The sequence below is a fragment of the Carassius carassius genome, unplaced genomic scaffold, assembly GCF_963082965.1.
Source record: "Carassius carassius unplaced genomic scaffold, fCarCar2.1 SCAFFOLD_74, whole genome shotgun sequence".
Classification (NCBI taxonomy): Eukaryota; Metazoa; Chordata; class Actinopteri; order Cypriniformes; family Cyprinidae; genus Carassius; species Carassius carassius.
Window position 1 is genome coordinate 39551 of NW_026775070.1, and position 20247 is coordinate 59797.

The 20247-nt window shown below is 39.1% G+C and overlaps 2 protein-coding genes across 2 annotated transcripts in view; one reads left to right on the forward strand and one right to left on the reverse strand.

Moving 5' to 3' along the window:
* The first annotated feature begins 1132 nt into the window (after positions 1 to 1132).
* Positions 1133 to 4208, forward strand: tiprl (TIP41, TOR signaling pathway regulator-like (S. cerevisiae)). Its single transcript, XM_059547117.1, has 8 exons — positions 1133 to 1285; positions 1379 to 1500; positions 2257 to 2436; positions 2506 to 2605; positions 2666 to 2797; positions 2866 to 2961; positions 3054 to 3116; positions 3933 to 4208. Exons 2-8 carry the CDS (start codon positions 1391 to 1393, stop codon positions 4065 to 4067), a joined length of 816 nt encoding a protein of 271 aa, XP_059403100.1. The 5' UTR covers positions 1133 to 1285; positions 1379 to 1390; the 3' UTR covers positions 4068 to 4208.
* Positions 4209 to 7392: 3184 nt separating this feature from the next.
* LOC132134586 (beta/gamma crystallin domain-containing protein 3) overlaps positions 7393 to 20247 on the reverse strand; it is a 37156-nt gene continuing 24301 nt past the window's right edge. The window contains exons 18-23 of the mRNA XM_059547120.1: positions 12082 to 12208; positions 11165 to 11292; positions 10964 to 11087; positions 9508 to 9669; positions 9020 to 9179; positions 7393 to 7962 (exon numbers count right to left, since the gene is read on the reverse strand). Of these exons, the coding sequence (XP_059403103.1) occupies positions 7874 to 7962; positions 9020 to 9179; positions 9508 to 9669; positions 10964 to 11087; positions 11165 to 11292; positions 12082 to 12208 (790 nt within the window). The 3' untranslated portion in view covers positions 7393 to 7873. The remainder of the gene's footprint in view (positions 7963 to 9019; positions 9180 to 9507; positions 9670 to 10963; positions 11088 to 11164; positions 11293 to 12081; positions 12209 to 20247) is intronic.

Here is a 20247-nt window from a genome sequence, read left to right on the forward strand (position 1 = left end):
CACCATACTTGGCTGAATGTCACTTTCACTTTAAAGAAACGGCACCAGAGGAGGTAGGAGTTTTCCAGCATCCGATTGGGCTCGTCCATTCAGCCTTTTCCTTTTATCGGTGGGCATGTCCCGGAGATATTTAATCACCAAACAATATTTATATCAAAAACCTATGGGGATAATAGCAACTTTGAACAAAACCAACTTTTATCTTATTGACAAAGTACGTGAATTAGTGGTCATGATACGGGGTTTTCTAACTTCAATAGCTTGATTGGATAGGAGTGGTTAAAGAGGTCCTATTATGCTCTTTTATAAAGTTTTGATTTCATTTTGGCAGGTGTACTAGAACATGTTCTCATGCTTGGTTGTTCAAAAAATGCATTATTTTTAACATAATTTACATTATTACAATACCTTTCTCCCCAGCCTGGCACAAATGGTTCAATTAGTTCCGGGTTCGATGAAGGCCTGCCTCTCGAAAAACGAAATGTGTTGTGATTGGTTAGCTGTCCCAGCGCGTAGTGATTGGCGAACAGCTCACACAGTGTTTCAGTACTGCCTTTGCCCCTTCCCAAAGCAGCAACTTCCCTCTGCTCCAGTATAGTTAAGATGGCATTAAAAAACAAAGTTTGCTGCAACATAAAAACTAAAGTACAATACAGATAATCCCAAAAATACTTAAGTACTGTTACAAAGTATTTTTACTTCTTTACTTTATACCACTGGTATGGATGAGTCTGGGAACTATAGTCTGTGTGGATTAGCACAAAACAATGCACTATTACATTGTTCTTAGAAATAATAAAATAAAGATATATATAAATAAAGGTGACTTGTTCTCTTTTTGATAACGAAATGACATTTCTGTTGAGAATGAAAAGAAAAGGTGATTGGAAATATTTCACTTTAAAACAGTTGAATAATGGCTTGAATCATTATAAAAAAAAATATAAAGCATTAAAAGTTGGATCTGTTTAACAGGATTAAGAAGTTTCTCTCCTTTTTAATTAATTAATTTAGTAGTGTTGTTATTATTATTATTACTATTATTATTCATTTAGTTCTTATTCCGTCAACGATGCACACTCCAGCCCAGTAGGTGGCCGGAATGCACCTATCGTTTGTTTGCCAACCGCCATAAAACTCCAAAAGAAGAAGATGAACCGGAACTGTCGGAAGTTACTGTTCGCTCGACCTCGGTTCTGTACATACATGGAAACGGATACGACGTTGGACTCGTTTCTTCTTACTCGTTTACTCCTGTGTTTTCAACAATTTTAAAGTCTTTGACGTATGTGTGCAAGTTCTGGAATCGTGTGAGCTCTGGAGTCCGCTGTATAATCAGGTGAGAGTGTGACAGGTTTCTCTCTGTGTTGTTCTTCAGCTCGTCTGCAGCATGTCTTCGGTCTCTGCGGGGTTTCAGAGCAGCAAGCAGGACTTCAGCTTCGGGCCCTGGACCTTCACTTCCGCCAAGACCCACATCATGAAGTCCAAAGACATCGAGAGGTACACACTTCCTGTTTAAAGAAATCAATGTACTGTCATTTAGGTGCATGGTTTTTATTTCATATTTAGTATTTTAGGAGATTTGTGACCCTTAGTAACAAAACCAGTCATAAGGGTAAATTTTCTGAAATTGAAATTTATACATCATCTGAAAGCTGAACAAATCCTCTCTCCATTGATGTCTGGTTTGTTAGGAGGACAATATTTGTCTGAGATACAACTATTTAAAAATCTGGAAACTGAGGGAGCAAAAAATTCTAATTATTGAGATAATAAAATTGTTGAAGTGAAGTTCTTATCAATGCATATTACTACAAGGTTTGTACCATTCTGATGAAGTAAAAAATAATAATAATAATTGTAGCTTAATCAATATTTGGGACCATAAAACAATTTGTAACATTATTTTGTTATAATCAAGCTTTTGTTACCATTTCTGAATAGGCTTATGATTGGGCATCATACACAACAACGTTACATTATACCTCTTTTTATAGTTGAACGTGTGTAAATATATATAAGAGCAAAAGCATTAAAGCTCAAGCATAGCAAATGGAAAAAACAAAGCAGGTCGAGCCAATTACAGAACACACAAACACTCGAGTATATGTGTTTATACTGTCAAGAAATGTTCAGATAATTAACCTAATTAACAAGAAAAGAGGTGTATACCCACAGCAGACTGACCTGTTCACGTCTAACTCCTTGATATATTTGTGAAGAGCTTCATACAGTACAGATTGTGTTCTGTTGCAGGTTAGCAGAGAACATGAACATGCCGGCTCTCCCAGAGATGCTGTTCGGAGACAATGTGCTGCGCATTCAGCACACCGACGGTTTCGGAATCGAATTCAACGCCATCGACGCTCTCAAGCGTGTCAATAACATGCAGGACTCTGTGAAAGTGGCATGTGCACTGGAGTGGCAGCAAAGCAGGTAAACGTGGTGAAGGGTGGTGTGATTGACTGGAGCCTGGAGAGAGATCTTTGACTGGTGTCTGTGCAGGGCCGAGACGGAGGCGTCTAAAGAGGTGGTGAAGCGCTACGACTGGACCTACACCACCGATTACAGGGGGACTTTACTGGGAGAGCACCTGCAGATCCAGGTAATGTGTGCTTAAACACTTCCACTGGTGACCTCTGACCCAGACAGACCTTGTTCACAGGTGAAGCCCACCAGCGAGCGCATCGACATGGAGAAGCTGAGAGCGCGAGAACAGATCAAGTTCTTCGAGGACGTGCTGCTGTTCGAGGACGAGCTGCACGATCACGGCGTGTCCATGATCAGCGTGAAGATTGTGAGTTTCCTCAGATCTGTGTTCTCGTCTCTGGTGCATCGTGTGAAAGATGATGTTTGATGTTTCAGAGAGTGATGCCCACCAGCTTCTTCCTCCTGCTGCGGTTCTTCCTGCGAGTGGACGGAGTGCTGATCAGGATAAACGACACGCGTCTTTTTCACGAGGCAATCTCCACTCACTCACCATCAAGACAACACAGAATACGGTTTGATTTTACCATGTTTTAAACCTCGTTGCTCTGCATTGCTTTAAACAGGCTGGAAAAAACTACATGCTTCGAGAATTCAGCACACGTGAATGTAAGATGTCAGACCTCCAGGTGAGTGCTGCTCTTTAGTCCTTTCTGACTTTTAGAAGGTTTAACTTCATTGGATCGTTATGAAACGGTTTTGACACTTACTATGTGAACAAATCATAAAAATCAAGGACATGATTTAAAAAGGTTAAATAGTTTTGGAAAAAAGTCAAAAATGCTTTGAAATTCAGTCTAGCCAAACAAAAGCTAATTTTCTGAGATATCAACCTATTTAGATCTCATAAAATTAGAAAATAGTACTTTTGTGCATTGGTCATAACAATAAACTTCTATAACTTAACTTTCACTTTCTTTGAAAAAAGACCAAACTTAGTCTGCCCTCCAAAATATTCTAGACTTAGTTTTTAATTAGAAATTTATTTTTTATTTTCAAACAATGATTAACAGGTAATAAACAATTTATATTTACTGCATAATTTTTTTTTTATATTTAGCATTTCTAGATACTGAATTATATATAAGGGTACTGAATATATATATAAGGGGTGGTGTTAGCGCAGTGGATAAGACGCATGCCTGTGGTGTGGGAGACCCGGGTTCGAATCCACTGTGAACCGCCAGTGTGTCCCTGAGCAAGACACTTAACCCCTAGTTGCTCCAGAGGCGTGCGACCTCTGACATATATAGCAATTGTAAGTCGCTTTGGATAAAAGCGTCAGCTAAATGAATAAATGTAAATAAATGTAAATGTAAATATAAAGAAATGCAAAGAATCTAGAAATCTAGAAATGCAAAATATGAAAGTACATTAATGTAATGGTAACTGAACACACTAATACATCTGCGTGTGCTTCAGCGTGTCTGTGCTTGACTCTGCAGCACATGCCTCCAGCCGTTTACACGGACCCCAATGAAATCGCCCCGCACCTGCCTCTGAAGCTCATCGAGTGTGAGAAACTGGAGTTTCCAGAGAGAACGACGCCAGCAGAATCATCAGAGCAGAGCGCGCACTAGAGACTCGAACCCGGAGCCGTGGAGCTGTCCTTCTACAGACACTAAATCTGAACTCTGTGCATTTCTGAATGTGTGCTTTGTAATGTGATGCTTGTTTGATTGGGGAGGATTGCATTAAAATCCTTTCTGCTGGATTCAGAACTATGTCTAGAAGTGATGAGAATAAATTAATACACACATCACTGAATCATTGGCACAATTTCACAAACCATTCAGTTCTCAAAACTAAACACGTTCCAATGTGCTGTGGGTTTGATGTCCAGTAATTGACATTATGGTGTATTGTGATGTTTTTCATATTCAGTTCTTTGGTGTTGAGTTTTTCTGATGTATTTCAGATCTCTACAGTGGCGTGATGTTGAGATTTCTCCGTTTCTGCACTCCTTCGTTGTTGTGTGCTCAATCAGAGCTCTGAACTCGTTAGTGTGCTCTACACAGTGTCCATCTGTGGGGCTCCAGGGGGGTTTGTGTCATCTGACTCTAAAGTTAGATTATGATAAAAGACAATGTTTTTGAGTAAAATATTTGAGTTTTACTCTTTCAAGTTGGCGTGTAGTTCTGAGATTGTATTTTTAGTTTTGAGAACATTGTGAATTTTATGAATTGTGTGTTAGTCGTTGAGAAAAGCTCTAGTCAGTTCTGACGCTCGTCTGAAACCTCTTGGAGATGATCGAGGTTTTAGTTAATAATCGCTTCGCTGAATCAGTTCAACTCCTATAACTGATGACTCTTTAGCTGGATAACGGTTTTATTTGCTATTATTGGAGAAATTCTCTTGAGTAGGGCAGGGTATTAAACGTATGATTATAGTCTGTTTGGAAAAAATAAACTAAATTTAACACATTTTGGATCGTTAAGGAAATGCTTTGTAGAAAAGAACTCAATTTTATTTTTACTTTTTATATTTAGATTGCTGTGATAAAATGTTCAATAATCTTTTTTACACATCTACTTTTCCCCTTCTCTGCCACCCATGCTTTAACCTGTGGGCTCGTAATTAACTGCTTAGTCAAGCTTCGTTTAGTTCATTAATGTCATATTTCTGTATCTCAAAGTCATGATGTTCGATTCTCAGGGAATTCATGAACTCAAAGAAAACAGAAGCAGAGGAGCCCGAAAATCAAACTTGAAGTATACATATGTTAAAATTCACTTAATGTAAATTTAAATGTAAAAATAGAAGAAAAAAAGTCTTAAAACACAAAAATAATTTAGAAAAGAAGATATGCTCTAATGGCTTTTCCCCCTATGTTTATGACACACTTGGCTAAAATCAATTTTCAGGCTTTCCTTGGCTCTTAAAAATTATTCTTTCCACAGATTAAAGCCTTAAAAATGTAAAGTCAGAGAAGAAAGTCTTAAAGGCATAAAGTCATGGCATTAAATGTTAATAATAATAATCACCTGATGATGCGACGGCAGCCACACACACACACACACACACACCACACACACACTCACTCTCACACCACACACACACACACACACACCACACACACACACACACACCACACTCACACCACACACACACACACACCAGCTTACTGGAGGAGACAGAGATGTTGCATGAACTGCTAAATAAATATCTTGTTTGATTAGAAACAAAAATACTAAGGAAGAACAACACTTTTTTAGTTTTTAATTTTTAACACTCATTTGATTCAGTATAATTCAGCATAAGTCACATTATGAGAAGCAGGGTTTCTGTGGGTCTTAATTCACCTTTCCTCAAGAGAAGGCCTAAAGGGTCTTAGATCAGAGCAGAAAGTCTTCGATTCATATTCAATGTTGCATGAACTGGAAAAACTAAATCTCTTCCTCAGTATTTGTCTTGTGTTCCAGTACAAATATCTAACATCAAGACACATTTACTGAAGATTCAAAATGAATATGAGAAGTCTTATTTTCTGAGAAACTGATGAATATAAAATGAGTTATTGTTTTAATCATTAAAAATATCTGTCAGTGGGGAATTAAGTTGATTTGTCAGATATTTGTTCTTCAATAATTTTCTGTCATTTAATGTCTCCAGTAAATGTATCTTGATTTAAGGATCTTCCCTTTTAAAAAGTCTTTAATTTACCTTCATAAAACCTGCAAAAATCCTGGAAAACATACACGTAAACCTTCAACACTTATAGCTCTTATGCGTTACAAATAAAATAATAATAATGTAAAGATTAGAATATGTTAAACTGAGGTAGTGTGGGAAGTACCTGAAGCTCAAGCAGCAGAGCAACTCTCTCAAGATCAACTCTCAGCCACATTACACTCAAACATGAGCCATCAACACGCTGTACATTTCTTTTCGATTATTTCTGACAATCAGAAGGCTCTCAGCTTCAGTCCTGATGATAATAAGCAGGTGTGTGTGCGGTCTCGAGCACGACGATCATGAGCTAATGTGAAACAAGACTTTCATATCTGCCAGACTGCCACGGTACCTGCTGGAGCAGGCCGAACTCGAACCCGGTGAGTCTCTCAGGCCTGCCGTCGCTGATGTCTCTTTCTGCTGAGAGACGGCCGTCGCTGCAAGACACCGTGTGTCTCCGGTTCAAAGAGCATCTTCTAACAGTCAAGAAAACACGATTAGAGACAAACACACACAACCAGTGAAATTCAGGAATAATTAATATATTTAATGTTTCTGAAAGAGTCTCTTCTGCTCACCAATGCTGCTTTTGTTTGATCAGAAATACAGTAAAAACAGTGAAATATTATTATAATGTAAAAATTCTGTGTGAATCTGTGTTAAAGTGTAATGTATTTCTGTGATGCTCCGCTGTATTTTCAGCATCATTCCTCCAGTCTTCAGTGTCACATGATCTTCAGAAATCAGAATAATATGATGATTAATCATCAATGTTGAAAACAGTTTTGCTGCCGAAATATTATTTTTGCTTTGAATATTATTATTATTATTATTAGACTCTGATCAGGACGAGGCCACAGAGCTGGTGGTGTTTGTGTTGCATTCTTTAAAGAACAAGAAAGAAACACGCATGATGATGATGATGATGATGAAGAGTTCGTCTCTCAGACCAGTGCTCATGAGTCTCGTGTCCAGTCACACCGTTCTCAGGTCTGCGCTTCCCCTCGTCTGAAGCAGCTCCTGCAGGATGAAGATAAACTGGGACTGTGGAGTGAAGGACTGCTGCAGGTCTGCAAAACATCTTAAGCATCATGAAGATCTGAAGCTCAACCGTCTTCATCAGGAACAGAACTCAGGAATTGTGTGACTAACTATAGCTGCATGCTACAATAAAACAATGTTGTGTCATCATTTACCAAATCCTGTGTGAAATATTGAAATTAACACACATAATGCATTTTTACGGTTTAGATTTATTGTTAAGATTCTTTTAAAAAATGCTGCTTTTGAGCGTCGCCGTACACATTATATGTTTGTGGTGCATTCACGGCTGACTCGAAACACACATTAGTGTTCCTGAAGGACTCCAGTGAAATGACTAGCTTTAGCGTAGACCATCTGAATGCTTTCGTGATGATACAGCACCAGCCGTCAGAAGAGCTCTCGGTGACACTTTCAGGCGGATGAAGCATGACTTCATCTGAAACATCTGCAGAACACATGTGAGGTTTCTGCTAGTGCAAGTGCGCTGAACAAGATAAAAACAAACACAGAGGCTCGTTCCTCCACAGTCACAGAGCAGTTTCAAACAGTGCTAGACTGTCTGTTCCAGGAAAAGGGCCCAGAATCGATTATTGGCTTGTAGGTGAGTAGCTGAATCTGAATGATTGGCTCTGATTTGGCTTCAGTCCCTGATATCATGTGTTTCTGTGCATCACAGCACGTCGATGTCCCAGGTTTGAGTGGCGCTGTCAGCGTGAAGTGGACTCAGAATCAGATGATCTCGGTCCGGACCACATCCACCTGAGACACACAAGACTTTCAGATCAGAACACACTTAAAACACCTAATCTTCAGTCCTATTAATGATTTGACGAGACTGACACTATCGGATGAGGTCAAAACTTAACTGAACTGATGTCTTTCCAGCGGAATCGAATTTGTCTCATTTGGTTGTTATCTTCCTGTTTATTACAGAGAAGCTGATATGTATTCAGTGTTTCTGCTGGTTTTATGATGGCAAATTTAAGACTTAAAAGCTTTTTAAGACTAATTTATCTAATGAAGAAAATGTAAGGAATAAATTGAAAGTCAAGTCAGTTTAAAAAAACTTAAGAGTTGACCAAAGTGCTTTACATTAATACACTTAAAACAACATTCTAACAAAGCAACATTAGATGTCATGACGTCTAAATCTAAATGTAGAGAGAACACAAAATGTCTTGTGTTAGCAACACTTCAAAGTTTGAAAGTACGTCTCACAGATCTCCATTAGTTTGTAAATATTTAACAAAAAAGCTTGAATATCTCGACTCCAAACACTAGAATATGGTCTGATCACACTGCAAACAAGTGTTGGGTATTTTTGGTTTTGCTTTTCACTGCATACTGTCCTTTGCAAATGTTAAGAACAAGATGCAAAAATGACAGATGAGAGACATAAAGAAATTGGTCAAAAACTAGTGAATTTATGATTGAAAAAAGGAACAAATATCTGCCAATGTTAATCCATACCTCACTGACAGATATTTGCTCTTACACATCTCACTTCATTTTGTGATTTGTCTTCATCTTCATTTTGAATCTAAAGTAAATGTAAGGATGTTTAAATCTCTGTACTGGAAAACAAGACAAAAACAATGACAAAGATATTCAATGATATTTTTCCATTGTTTCCTGTTTTTATTATTTTTTTGCAGTGCATGCAACATTTAATGCCGTGACTTTATGAATGTAAAACTTTATGAATTTAATTTCTGCTCTAAATTTAAGTCCTTTTGAAGACCCACAGAAAAGGGCTGTAGAAAAAGCCCTAGGAAATAAAAGTGTTATTTCTGATGGAGAAAGATCTTCGTCGTACCTCTGAGATCCAGCGCCAGGCTGCGGTTCAGATGAGAGCAGATGCTTCCGTCCTCATTCAGACTCCAGCGCTGGTTAATGTGCCCGTGCTCTTCCCATAATGCCACTGGGGCTCCGGCACAGGCCTTGGCACCGATAACAGACAGACAGCCCATCCGCGCCTGTAGAAACACACACCAGAGAGTTCTGATGCTCAACATCACACACATGTTGCAGAACCTGTAAAAATCAACACTGAAACTATTGGTTTACAGCTGAATCTGTTTATTTCTGTGAATCTGTATTGTATGAAGAGCTGTAGAAATAAAAGAGACTCGAAAAACTTGTTTTCTGCAAACTGTGATGACAATATGAAACATCTAGAAGAGGAAACGTGAGGGTTACCCTAACCTCATACTGTGGTTTATAATTTCATTTATGTTACACTGACAGAAGCCTGTTTTTGATCAGATCCTCTCGACAGATGTGGACCGTGTTCTCCTCACTGACCGTGTTCTTCAGGAGGCCGTGGGTGAAGATCCAGCGCTGCGTGTCCAGCGATCGGTCAGCAGGACTCAGGAAGAGTTTGGCTGGAAAGGACCCGTCTGGAAGGTTCTCGCTGGTGAGAACTGAACCCAGAGCTCGGCTCCGCAGCTGGATGTACGCTTTGGGCTGAGGACAAAGACAGAAACACATGTGGAGATACAGGAGTGGGATCCTGTTTTATCTGTTTGGTGTTTTAATTTGGATCTCATTCAGGACAAAATCTACAACAGAATTACATAACATGATCTTATCTTTACAAAAAAAAAAGAAAACACCTGAACTTTAGGAAAAGCCCACTGGTACCATAAGTTTAAACTTGAATCAACAGTAAAAAAAATCAAAATCACATTACAACAGTGTATTGATGTATTAATAACACAAGATGAACAGTGATGTTTGATGGAGAAAAGACTCTGAACGACTAAACGCTGAAAAATAATTACAGACTCCTACAAAATATAGTGACATCAAACAAACTCATCAGAACGTGTGTTTCTGCAGCGCTGCAATTAAAAGCACAGATTTTGTTTCTAAGTTCCCTTTACAGCAGCTGCTTGGATCATAGACAGGACAGGAATACTAAATCAATTTTAATTTGCTTCTATAAAGGGGTCATATGATGCATTTTTGCAGTTTTCTTTCTCTTTGGAGTAGAGCTATCAGTGCACGAAGAAGATCTGTAAAGTTGCAAAGACTAAAGTCTCAAATCCAAACAGACAAGACTCATCCAAGTCCTCCTAAAATTCCTCATTCTAACACGTATTTACAACACTGTTCCTGAACAGTTCAACCCAAATATTCAGATGTGTGCTGCGCATTTTATGGAGGACTGTTTCCTGATTTTTAAAGAGAGGCAGTTCTAACTCTGCAGTCTGGACAGTCTGGCGCTTCTGACTAACGGTATGTAAGTACGTTTTAATATTTAAATAATTTGCCACTGATGATTCAAACATGAGTTTTGAGCGGTGTACAGTAGAGCTTGTTGATTGCTGTTTCTCAGATCACAAATGCAGACAGGATTTGTAATGGGTTTGAATGTTTTTGTCTTGTCTTAAACTGCATAAACACATTTCATTACACCAAATACACAACATTATGTTCTGTTTAGCAGCATCATATGACCCCTTTAATATGTTTAGAATGTTTCTATAATAAACTCCTAGATTCACTATGATCAGACGTGCTTAAGTCGATTAAACGAAATGCCAATCTCTTGCATTATGTTTACACTTTGGTTATGATGAGATCATTCAGCTTGCACTCAATAAAACACCGGCCGTCTGAGTTTTGTGCCACAACCATGATGTAAATCAGTAAATCTAGATCCACACAGAAGCTGTAATCAGCACAGTTCACCCTAGCCACCCTAGATTGTGCCATCCTGTGAGAGCGGTCATCCAGTGATGGACTGAAAGCTGACCTGTCTGAGAGGCTTCAACGATCCAACTGTGTCCCAGCCGCTGTGTTCGGCCCAAAGCCCATATCCTCCCGGCTGCAGCAGCATCTGCCGGCCCCTGAAGCGAGCGTATTCATACGCCACCCACCTGTGAGACGACAGCGGCGTGTGCATCACTGATTCTGAGGGAGTTTAGGCAGGAGCGTGAGGAATATGAGCTCTTACAGGCCGCTGTGGACTCTCACAGACTGGATGAAAAAGTGGCTCAAATCCTCCGCGTCTGAACACAAGGAATCCTCAAGGCCTTCGAAACCGCTGAGAGAGAAGAGACTCACGGACGGCTCGGCGAAACTCTGAAGGGAGCAACAAACACACACAGCCGGGGTTTCTGCATATTTGGTGAAGGCACATGTAAGAATTTAAAACTATTTGACTTTGAAGTTGAATGGAACACAATACGTCAATATGTCCTCGGAATATGAATGTCTAATACATTTTTCAAATACAACTTCCTACAGATTTGACAAAAATATATAATAATCTCTCTGATCCTAACCCTAGAAAATGGAAATAATTTTGAATTTCTGATCACACTGCAAAAAAATATTATTAGATTTCCAGTCCTGTTTTCCAGTGTCTAAAAATACATTTAGTGGAGATGCAAAATACCTTAAGATATGAAGTCCGATATATTTTCGGAGAAATTTATCAAAATGAAGCAAGTTTATGACTGAAATAAGAACAAATATCTCAGTGAGCTCAGAAAAATCTACTTAATTCAAAGGGAAACAAGTTTTCATTCCTCACTGGCAGATATTTGTTCTTATTTTAATCATAAACTTAATTTGGTTCAGTTTCATCTGTAGTAAATGATTCTTGATTTAAAGGATGTTTAGATATCTGTACTGGAAAACAAGACACAAATACTGAGGAAGAGATTCAATCAATGCAGTTCATGCAACATTTAATGCCATGACTTTCTGAATTGTAAACATTCTGCTCTTATTAAAGATCTTTTAAGGCGTTAATTTGAGAAACTATTTAAGACCTGCAGAAACCTTGCATACTAAAGTCACTACACAAATGTTTATTTCTTATGTCTCCTGAAATATTGTGGTGGACATTGGTTCTCATGGACTCACGTATGGAAGGGGCTTCAAAGACTTAATGGCTGTGGATGTGCAGCCACAGGAAGTGAGATCAGGGTAATGCCCCTCCCCCAGGATATACTGGTTACCAGAGTAACACTCCTCATCGAACAGCAGCCAACTATAAGAGAGAGAAATCATTTTTTAAATTTCAATACACCTTTATCCATTTAAAACAGTTTTCGACAACACAGTAACCCTGTATCCAAAACACAGAAAATACAAAAATGTGACTTCACTCAAAAGAGTCCCAAAATAGGAAACATTTTTTAAACATCATATGCTTGTGAACTCTTCTACATTATATGTAGTCCTATAGAATTCGAAATCAAATTTCAATCTGGCTCTCATGGGAGCCATTTTTTGCATAACCTAATATAAAATTTAACAACTGACATTTCACTCTCTACTTCTGAAAAACAGAAGAAACAAATGCTTAGAAAACATCTCTCCAAACATCATAACCAACTGAATAAAGAACCCAGTCTGTCACAATACAAATAGCAAACACAAAGGCCAATTATCACTTCTATTGGGATTAATAACAGACATAAAAGCATTGGCAGCCACAACACCATGAAGGATTCTCCGCTGTAAATCTCAGACCTTCTTTGTCGTCTGTGGTTTGTTTATCGCTCTCCACACGGGTCTGATCTCACCGTCAAGCCAAATGAGCTCTCCAAGGAGTATCAACTCTACCATTTAGTTTAACCCCTTAACTGTCACTCACATTTTTGAACATAGACTTTGTAGTGCATGATCCAAACTTACATTTTTATAATTCATGAATGAAAACATTTTGTAACATGATATTGATGTACCATTTACATGGTAATGCAATGTCTGATTTTAAAATGGGTTTTAAAGGATGAATTTTGAGATTTTAAGTTTTCAGTTGATATATAATTTGTGATGATTTCTAAAATGTGATCGAGAAAAAGGGAACAACGCAACATCCTTTTATGATGTAGATTTTTGAGGGTGCACTCTTGTCATAAATTAATCGATTACTTTTCCTACATCATTTTTAACAAAAAACATTGGTAAAATATAGGGATGTCCCGATCAGGTTTTTTTTGTCCTCGAGTCCGAGTCATTTGATTTTGAGTATCTGCCGATACAGAGTCCCGATCCGATACTTCTATAATACATAAAAAAAGAATAAAGAAGAGCAGAAAAACAGATCCAGGATCTTCAATAAATTACATTTTGAAATATATTCAAATATAAAACAGCTATTTTAAATAGGCTAGTAAAAATATTTCAAAATCTTACTGTTTTGCTGTACTTTGGATCAAATAAATGCAGGCTTGGTGAATAGAAGGGACTTCTTAAAAAAAAACCTTAACAAGCTTACTGTTCAAAAACTTCTGACTGGTAGTATAGGCAACTTTATTTTTTCTCTAATTTCTAGCTTTTAATTGGCTTAGAAATCTATAAATGCTGGACAATAACAAATAATAATGATTTGTTTATATACTACAAACACTGTTTATCGCATAATAATGCAGAATGGTTTCTATACTGTAATAAATACTATGTCAATCAGCACTGCATTGTTCATACTTTATTTATCCCCTGCTGGAGATGACTTGAACAATTTATTGTCTTGTTCGTATATTAATGTCTTCGTGTTTGCATAAGTTTCTGTTTTCCTGTGCACACCACAGCATAGCTGGACGCTTTTGTCCATATTAGGAGTTTCCTGATATCAGCGCGAGAGCGTGCTCCGGCTTCGAGTATGAATGAAACACACACTGCATGAGAGTTTAGCGCTCTGTGATGTTCATCTCGCTGTATCCTGGGTCCGAATGAAATATCAGGTCATGCGCAAACTATCATGTCCCTTTGAGTTTGAATCTATATTTATTCACACCAGCTCTTGAAAACAAAGTGATGTCATGCCGCACGCGTCGCTGTTTCTGTGTGGAGTCAAAAGGGTCTAACTCTGTCCCACGGCATAAGAAAAGATTTGTTAAAAATGAATGAGAATATATATATATCCGAGTCCTGATCGGGAGGTAACGTCCGATTCCGATCGAGTCTGAAACCACGCGATCGGGCCCGATTTCCGATCACGTGATCGGATCTGGACATCCCTAGTAAAATATATATTTGGGAGTCTTAGACCTTTCCAACGATATATAGTTGGTCAAGATTAGATTAGATTTAATTGTAATACAGTGAAGTAAATGTAGGCGACCCACAGAGGGGACGGGTGACAGTTAACAGGTTTTAAAACCTTGACAAACAATTTATAAATAATTTTTCCTCCCATAACATCCAACCTACTTGTAAGAGTCTTTCTAACCTCTAACAATTGACCAGTACAGTCTCTAAAATCAGGAAAAATTGTCAATGCAAGAAAAAGATCATCACTGATTGTTGCAGCATATTTTCCCCAGTTGACCTTAGCAGAGGACAATTAATACACCATAATGATTCATATTTTCCCTTACGAAAATTAACCATGGTTTTACTACATTTGAAACCAAAAAACCATGGTTACTATAGTTAAACAATGGTAACCACAAATTAACCATGGTTTTGCTATATTAACCATGGTTTAACCATGGTATTTGTAGTAAATCTGTGGTTATACAAATGGTAGTCAACACGCCAAAAAACCATGGTTTACTACAGTTTTACTATAATAAAACCATGGTTATTTTTCGTAAGGGTTATACAAGGTAGTTAATATCTTTTTGTTTCTTTACAATGACAACAACATCACTGGCATATGCAGATCATATAAAAACACTTTCAAACAGATCGTCTCACTTTGTGTTGGAGAGGCTCTATGGCCAGGGAGTACATCATGCCAGATGATGAACAGCCTTAAAGAGATCACTCCAACCACCACTGATCTTTACAATCCTCTCCGTGTCACTGTACAAGACTCCAGTCATGTTCATAAGAACAGGGCTTAACCCAAACGCCACAAATACTGATGTTCAACTCTGTCAAAGGCCGTAATCTATTGAAATCAGACAAATTTTCCAGCCCAATGAATTGGAGAGGAACAAAATACCATAAATTAAAATAATGAAATCAGATATCAAACTATTGAGGGTATACAGGAAATTTGGTCAACATGAAAGTTTCTTGGTCCAGAATGCAGCAGCAAGAGTTCTTACTAGAACCAGGAAGTATGACCATATTAGCCCGGTCCTGTCAACACTGCACTGGCTCCCTATCAAGCATCGCATAGATTTTAAAATATTGCTTATTACTTATAAAGCCCTGAATGGTTTAGCACCTCAGTATTTGAATGAGCTCCTTTTACATTATAATCCTCTACGTCCGCTACGTTCTCAAAACTCAGGCAATTTGATAATACCTAGAATATCAAAATCAACTGCAGGCGGCAGATCCTTTTCCTATTTGGCGCCTAAACTCTGGAATAACCTACCTAACATTGTTCGGGAGGCAGACACACTCTTGCAGTTTAAATCTAGATTAAAGACCCATCTCTTTAACCTGGCATACACATAACATACTAATATGCTTTTATTATCCAAATCCGTTAAAGGATTTTTAGGCTGCATTAATTAGGTAAACCGGAACCGGAAACACTTCCCATAACACCCTATGTACTTGCTACATCATTAGAAGAATGGCATCTACGCTAATATTTGTCTGTTTCTCTCTTGTTCCGAGGTCACTGTAGCCACCAGATCCAGTCTGTGTCCAGATCAGAGGGTCACTGCAGTCACCCGGATCCAGTACGTATCCAGACCAGATGCTGGATCAGCACCTAGAAAGGACCTCTACATCCCTGAAAGACAGCGGAGACCAGGACAACTAGAGCCCCAGATACAGATCCCCTGTAAAGACCTTGTCTCAGAGGAGCACCAGGACAAGACCACAGGAAACAGATGATTCTTCTGCACAATCTGACTTTGCTGCAGCCTTGAAATGAAATGTTGGTTTCGTCTGGTCAGAGGAGAGCAGAGCCGTTGGCTGCCAGTTCTTAATCTCCTGGAAATCTCCCCAAAAAAGGTGCAGAACAAGGATTGCTCTCCTGCAGCTCAATGTGAAAAGTTTTGTACTTAAACTGTCTCTGAGAACAAGCAGCAAATCTTTTCCAATCCTAGGCCAGAAAACTTTATAAAAGTCCACAGGAAGGCCATCAATGCCTGGAGCCTTGCAAATTTCTAGACTCTGCAATGCAGAATGGAGCTCATGTGGTTCTGGGTACTGGACAACGGTTCCAGCTATCACCAGTCAAGAACCAATCACATGCCTTACAGTTCCACACCCAAAACATTTCAGCGTTTCTAAAGCTACATGCACAGAATAATATGAATCATTTCCCTTAAACATAAACAACAAGTCTTGTCACTCTTTTTAAGACTAATTTTAATTTTTCCCCCTAAAGGCAAGACTTTTAGCTGATGTAAATCATCTTTATAAGAAACACTACTTTTCTATGTTTTTCCAAGTGTAATTTTTTACAACGGGGGTGCATTCAAAATAATGACCTTTTTAGTAAGACTTACTAGAGACAAAACTGATGTGTAGGTACCCTGGATTACTATTCCAACTTCAAGTAGCTGATTTTACTTTTTCCTCACTGTCTAGAAAGATCACATAGGCACTGTTCATTCTGGAAGCAAATTTAACAGTTTCATATTCAACAAAGAGAGAGTGAGAGAGACACCTGGCCTCACACTACATGACTCCAACATAAAGCTCTTGCTGTTTGCAGATAATATGGTTCTTCTGTCTCCAACAGAAGAGCATCTACAGAAAAGACTCAGAGTTTAGGGAAAGAGACACAACAACTTCACCCTTGGTATGACCAAATTGAAAATGCCACAAACTACACATACCTTGGGCTGAAGATAAATGCAACTGGTTAACTAAATTTGGCTGTGAATGAACTGAAAGAGAATGCCAGAAGAGCCTTTTATGCCATCAAAAAATCTTTCCAAATTGAAATACCAATTAGAATCTGGCTCAAAATATTCCAATCAGTCATAGAATCTATTGCATTATATGGCAGTGAAGTGTGGGGTCCTCACCTAAATCACGAATTTGAAAAATGGGACACAAATCTGACTAAAGCCCTGCATGCGGAGTTGTGTAAGAGTCTCCTCAGAACAACGCATGCAGGGCAGAATTAGGCCAATACCCTCTACTATTGCACATTGAGAAACAAGCCATCACATTTTGGAAACACCTAAAAATGAGCCACCCCAACTCTTACCATTTTAAAGCCCTTAAAAACCATAAAGTGAACCCTGAAAAAAGTCCCGATTCAGATGGTCCTGAAGCTGCAAAAACAAACTTATACGATTAACAACTCTGAAATATCCATCCACACAATTTGGCCCAACCAAATTACAAAAGCACAAAAAGAAAATGATCTGACTTACTGGAAAGAAACAGAGATTTGGCCCTAAACAGATTACACAACTGCAGAATATCGGAGTACAGTGAAAGAGTGTAAATGAAGAAGACAGATGACAAGGTGTATATATATATATATATATATATATATATATATACACACACTGTATATATCTGTTTTAGATTCAATGTAAACACTATGCTTTGGCAATACATTGTAACAATTGTCATGCCAATAAAGCACATATTGAATTGAACTGAACTGATTTGAGAGAGAGAGAGAGAGAGAGAGAGAGAAAGAGACAGAGAGAGAGAGAGAGAGAGAGAGAGAGAGATAGAAAGAGAGAGAGAGAGAAATAGAAAGAGAGAGAGAGAGAGAGAGACAGAGAGAGAGAGAGAGAGAGAGAGAGAGAGTTAGAAGTTGTCAAGGAGACAAGTCACACTTGAGTTGAGCTCCAGATAAATTGCAAGAAAAATAAGATTTATTTGCTAACAAGCTAATGAAAAAAGAGGATTCAACATACAACAACATCTAAACAAAGATTTTGTTGAATCTGGACAATTTTTTTTTTACACTGTCACACCTGAATTTGAGGAAAAGTTCAAGAGAAGCTGATCACAGGATAACCTCTGCAGAAGAGGATACTCATGTTGGAAAAGGATAACATCAAGCTAAACAACAACAACAACAACAACAGCCACTATAAGAAAACTTGCAGGATAAGAGAGGTAAAAACATTTTGAATAGACAGTGCTATTTATCTCTGTTTGGACTTTTGCTTGATTCCTGTTTGAAAGAACAGCACAGAAAAAACATTCTTGGACATTTTGGACACAACTGGAATTTTAAAGAAATCAGTGAAAGTCATATTTTCCCCATTTTTGGCTTATTTACTCATTTTTACCAGTTGTATATCTCCACTGGGGGATGATAAACAAAAACAATTAAAAACAGTGGCAGTTATTTCAGTTGATTGTTTACATTCCAAATCAATGATGGCCAACGCATCATCCTGGCCACGCCCCTTCATCTACCCTCAGAAGAGCTCTGAGGCCTCCAAGCTGATGCTCAGACACAAGCAGATGAAGGAGATGCCCGACACACTGTTTGCGGATCTACAAGAACACAGTGCCATGAACAACCTGCTCTTTCACACCGAACACAGCCCTTTATGGCACACTGCCTTCTGTCAACATTTCATCTTTACCAAGAAAAGAGGCATCTGTAAAGACAGACAGATCTTAGCATTTGAAGATGCTGAAAAAAATGATGAAACAAGATTTTTGACCCTGAACTTGTATCAAAATGGCACTGTCATGGCCCAGGGATCAGAGTCTGCTCTCAAGATCTTCATTAAAGATTTTGAATTAATAAAAAACCTGGCACTGTCTGATGAAGTGGACAAGAATATGAACATTGTTCCCTCTCCTGAAAAATCAGTTCTAAAGACGACTTCAGCAACTACCATTCCATCTCCAATGTCAAGAATGAAAGACAACTTTTCACTTCTGGAAGTAGAAGTCGTGGAGATAAAAGAATTAATACTATCCCACCTGAAAGACAACAACATGGAACAAGTGCCAATTGACATAAAGAACTTAAAACAAGAAGTTGAATCTCTGCAGAGACACAGAGAAGAAATGACAGAAGAACTTCAGAAAACCAAAGATGAACTAAGGGAAGTAAAATCAACTTTAGGAAGAAAACTAACGGAAGTTAGAAAAGAAATGCAGGAGGAGTTATCGGCCTTGAAGTCAGTACTCCACACCAAAGATGAACTCATCACAGATCTGAAAGAAAGACTCAACTCTGTTTCAGCCCCTAAAGAGACTTCTGCCAAACCCTTGACTCGTCCAGAGATGCTCATGGAAAACCCTCAACCTGAACAGCAGCCCGTGGAAGAAGAGCCTCACTGCTCGACTGATCCTGCACCCCAGATCCACAGCTCCTCTGCACAGGACCCGGGAGAAACACATGCTCTTATCCTGACGGACTCTAACGGGAAATATGTCAATGAGAGACTTCTGCTACCGAACATGAGAGCCAAGAAAATCTGGTGCCCAAACACAAGAAGTGCTTTTCAGATCCTGTCTGAGAGTAAACATGAAAACTACAAGCACATCGTAATCCACACAGGGACGAATGATTTAAGGGCCATGAAGGGCCGTGTGGCTCCCATGATGAGAGAGGTGGCGATCAGAGCCACACAACGCTTCCCAGAGGCTAGAGTAACTCTGTCCACACTGCTGCCACACACCGATGTGCCTTTCCACGTCATCCACGGGAATAATGTGGAACTCTCCAGAAGCTGCGCACTCATTCCTAATGTTCATCTCGCCCATCACAAAGACATACAGCCTCATCATATGTATGACCACATACATCTCAATAAGCAAGGAGTGAAAGTCTTCGCCAGTGTGCTGAAAAGCACAGCCCTTGGAAATACAGCAAGAAACAACAGAAACTCCGATAACAGGCGAAGCCCTCGTCCTCCAGCAGAGCCCAGATGGACCACCGGACCTCCATCCCAACACAAGAGCTACACAACACAGAGAAGCCCTCGTCCTCCAGCAGAGCCCACACGGACCCCCGGACCTCCATCCCAACACAAGAGCTACTCAACACAGAGAAGCCCTCGTCCTCCAGCAGAGCCCACACGGACCACCGGACCTCCACCCCAACACAAGAGCTACACAACACAGAGAAGCCCTCGTCCTCCAGCAGAGCCCAGACGGACCACCGGACCTCCCCCCCAACACAAGAGCTACACAACACAGAGAAGCCTTCGTCCTCCAGCAGAGCCC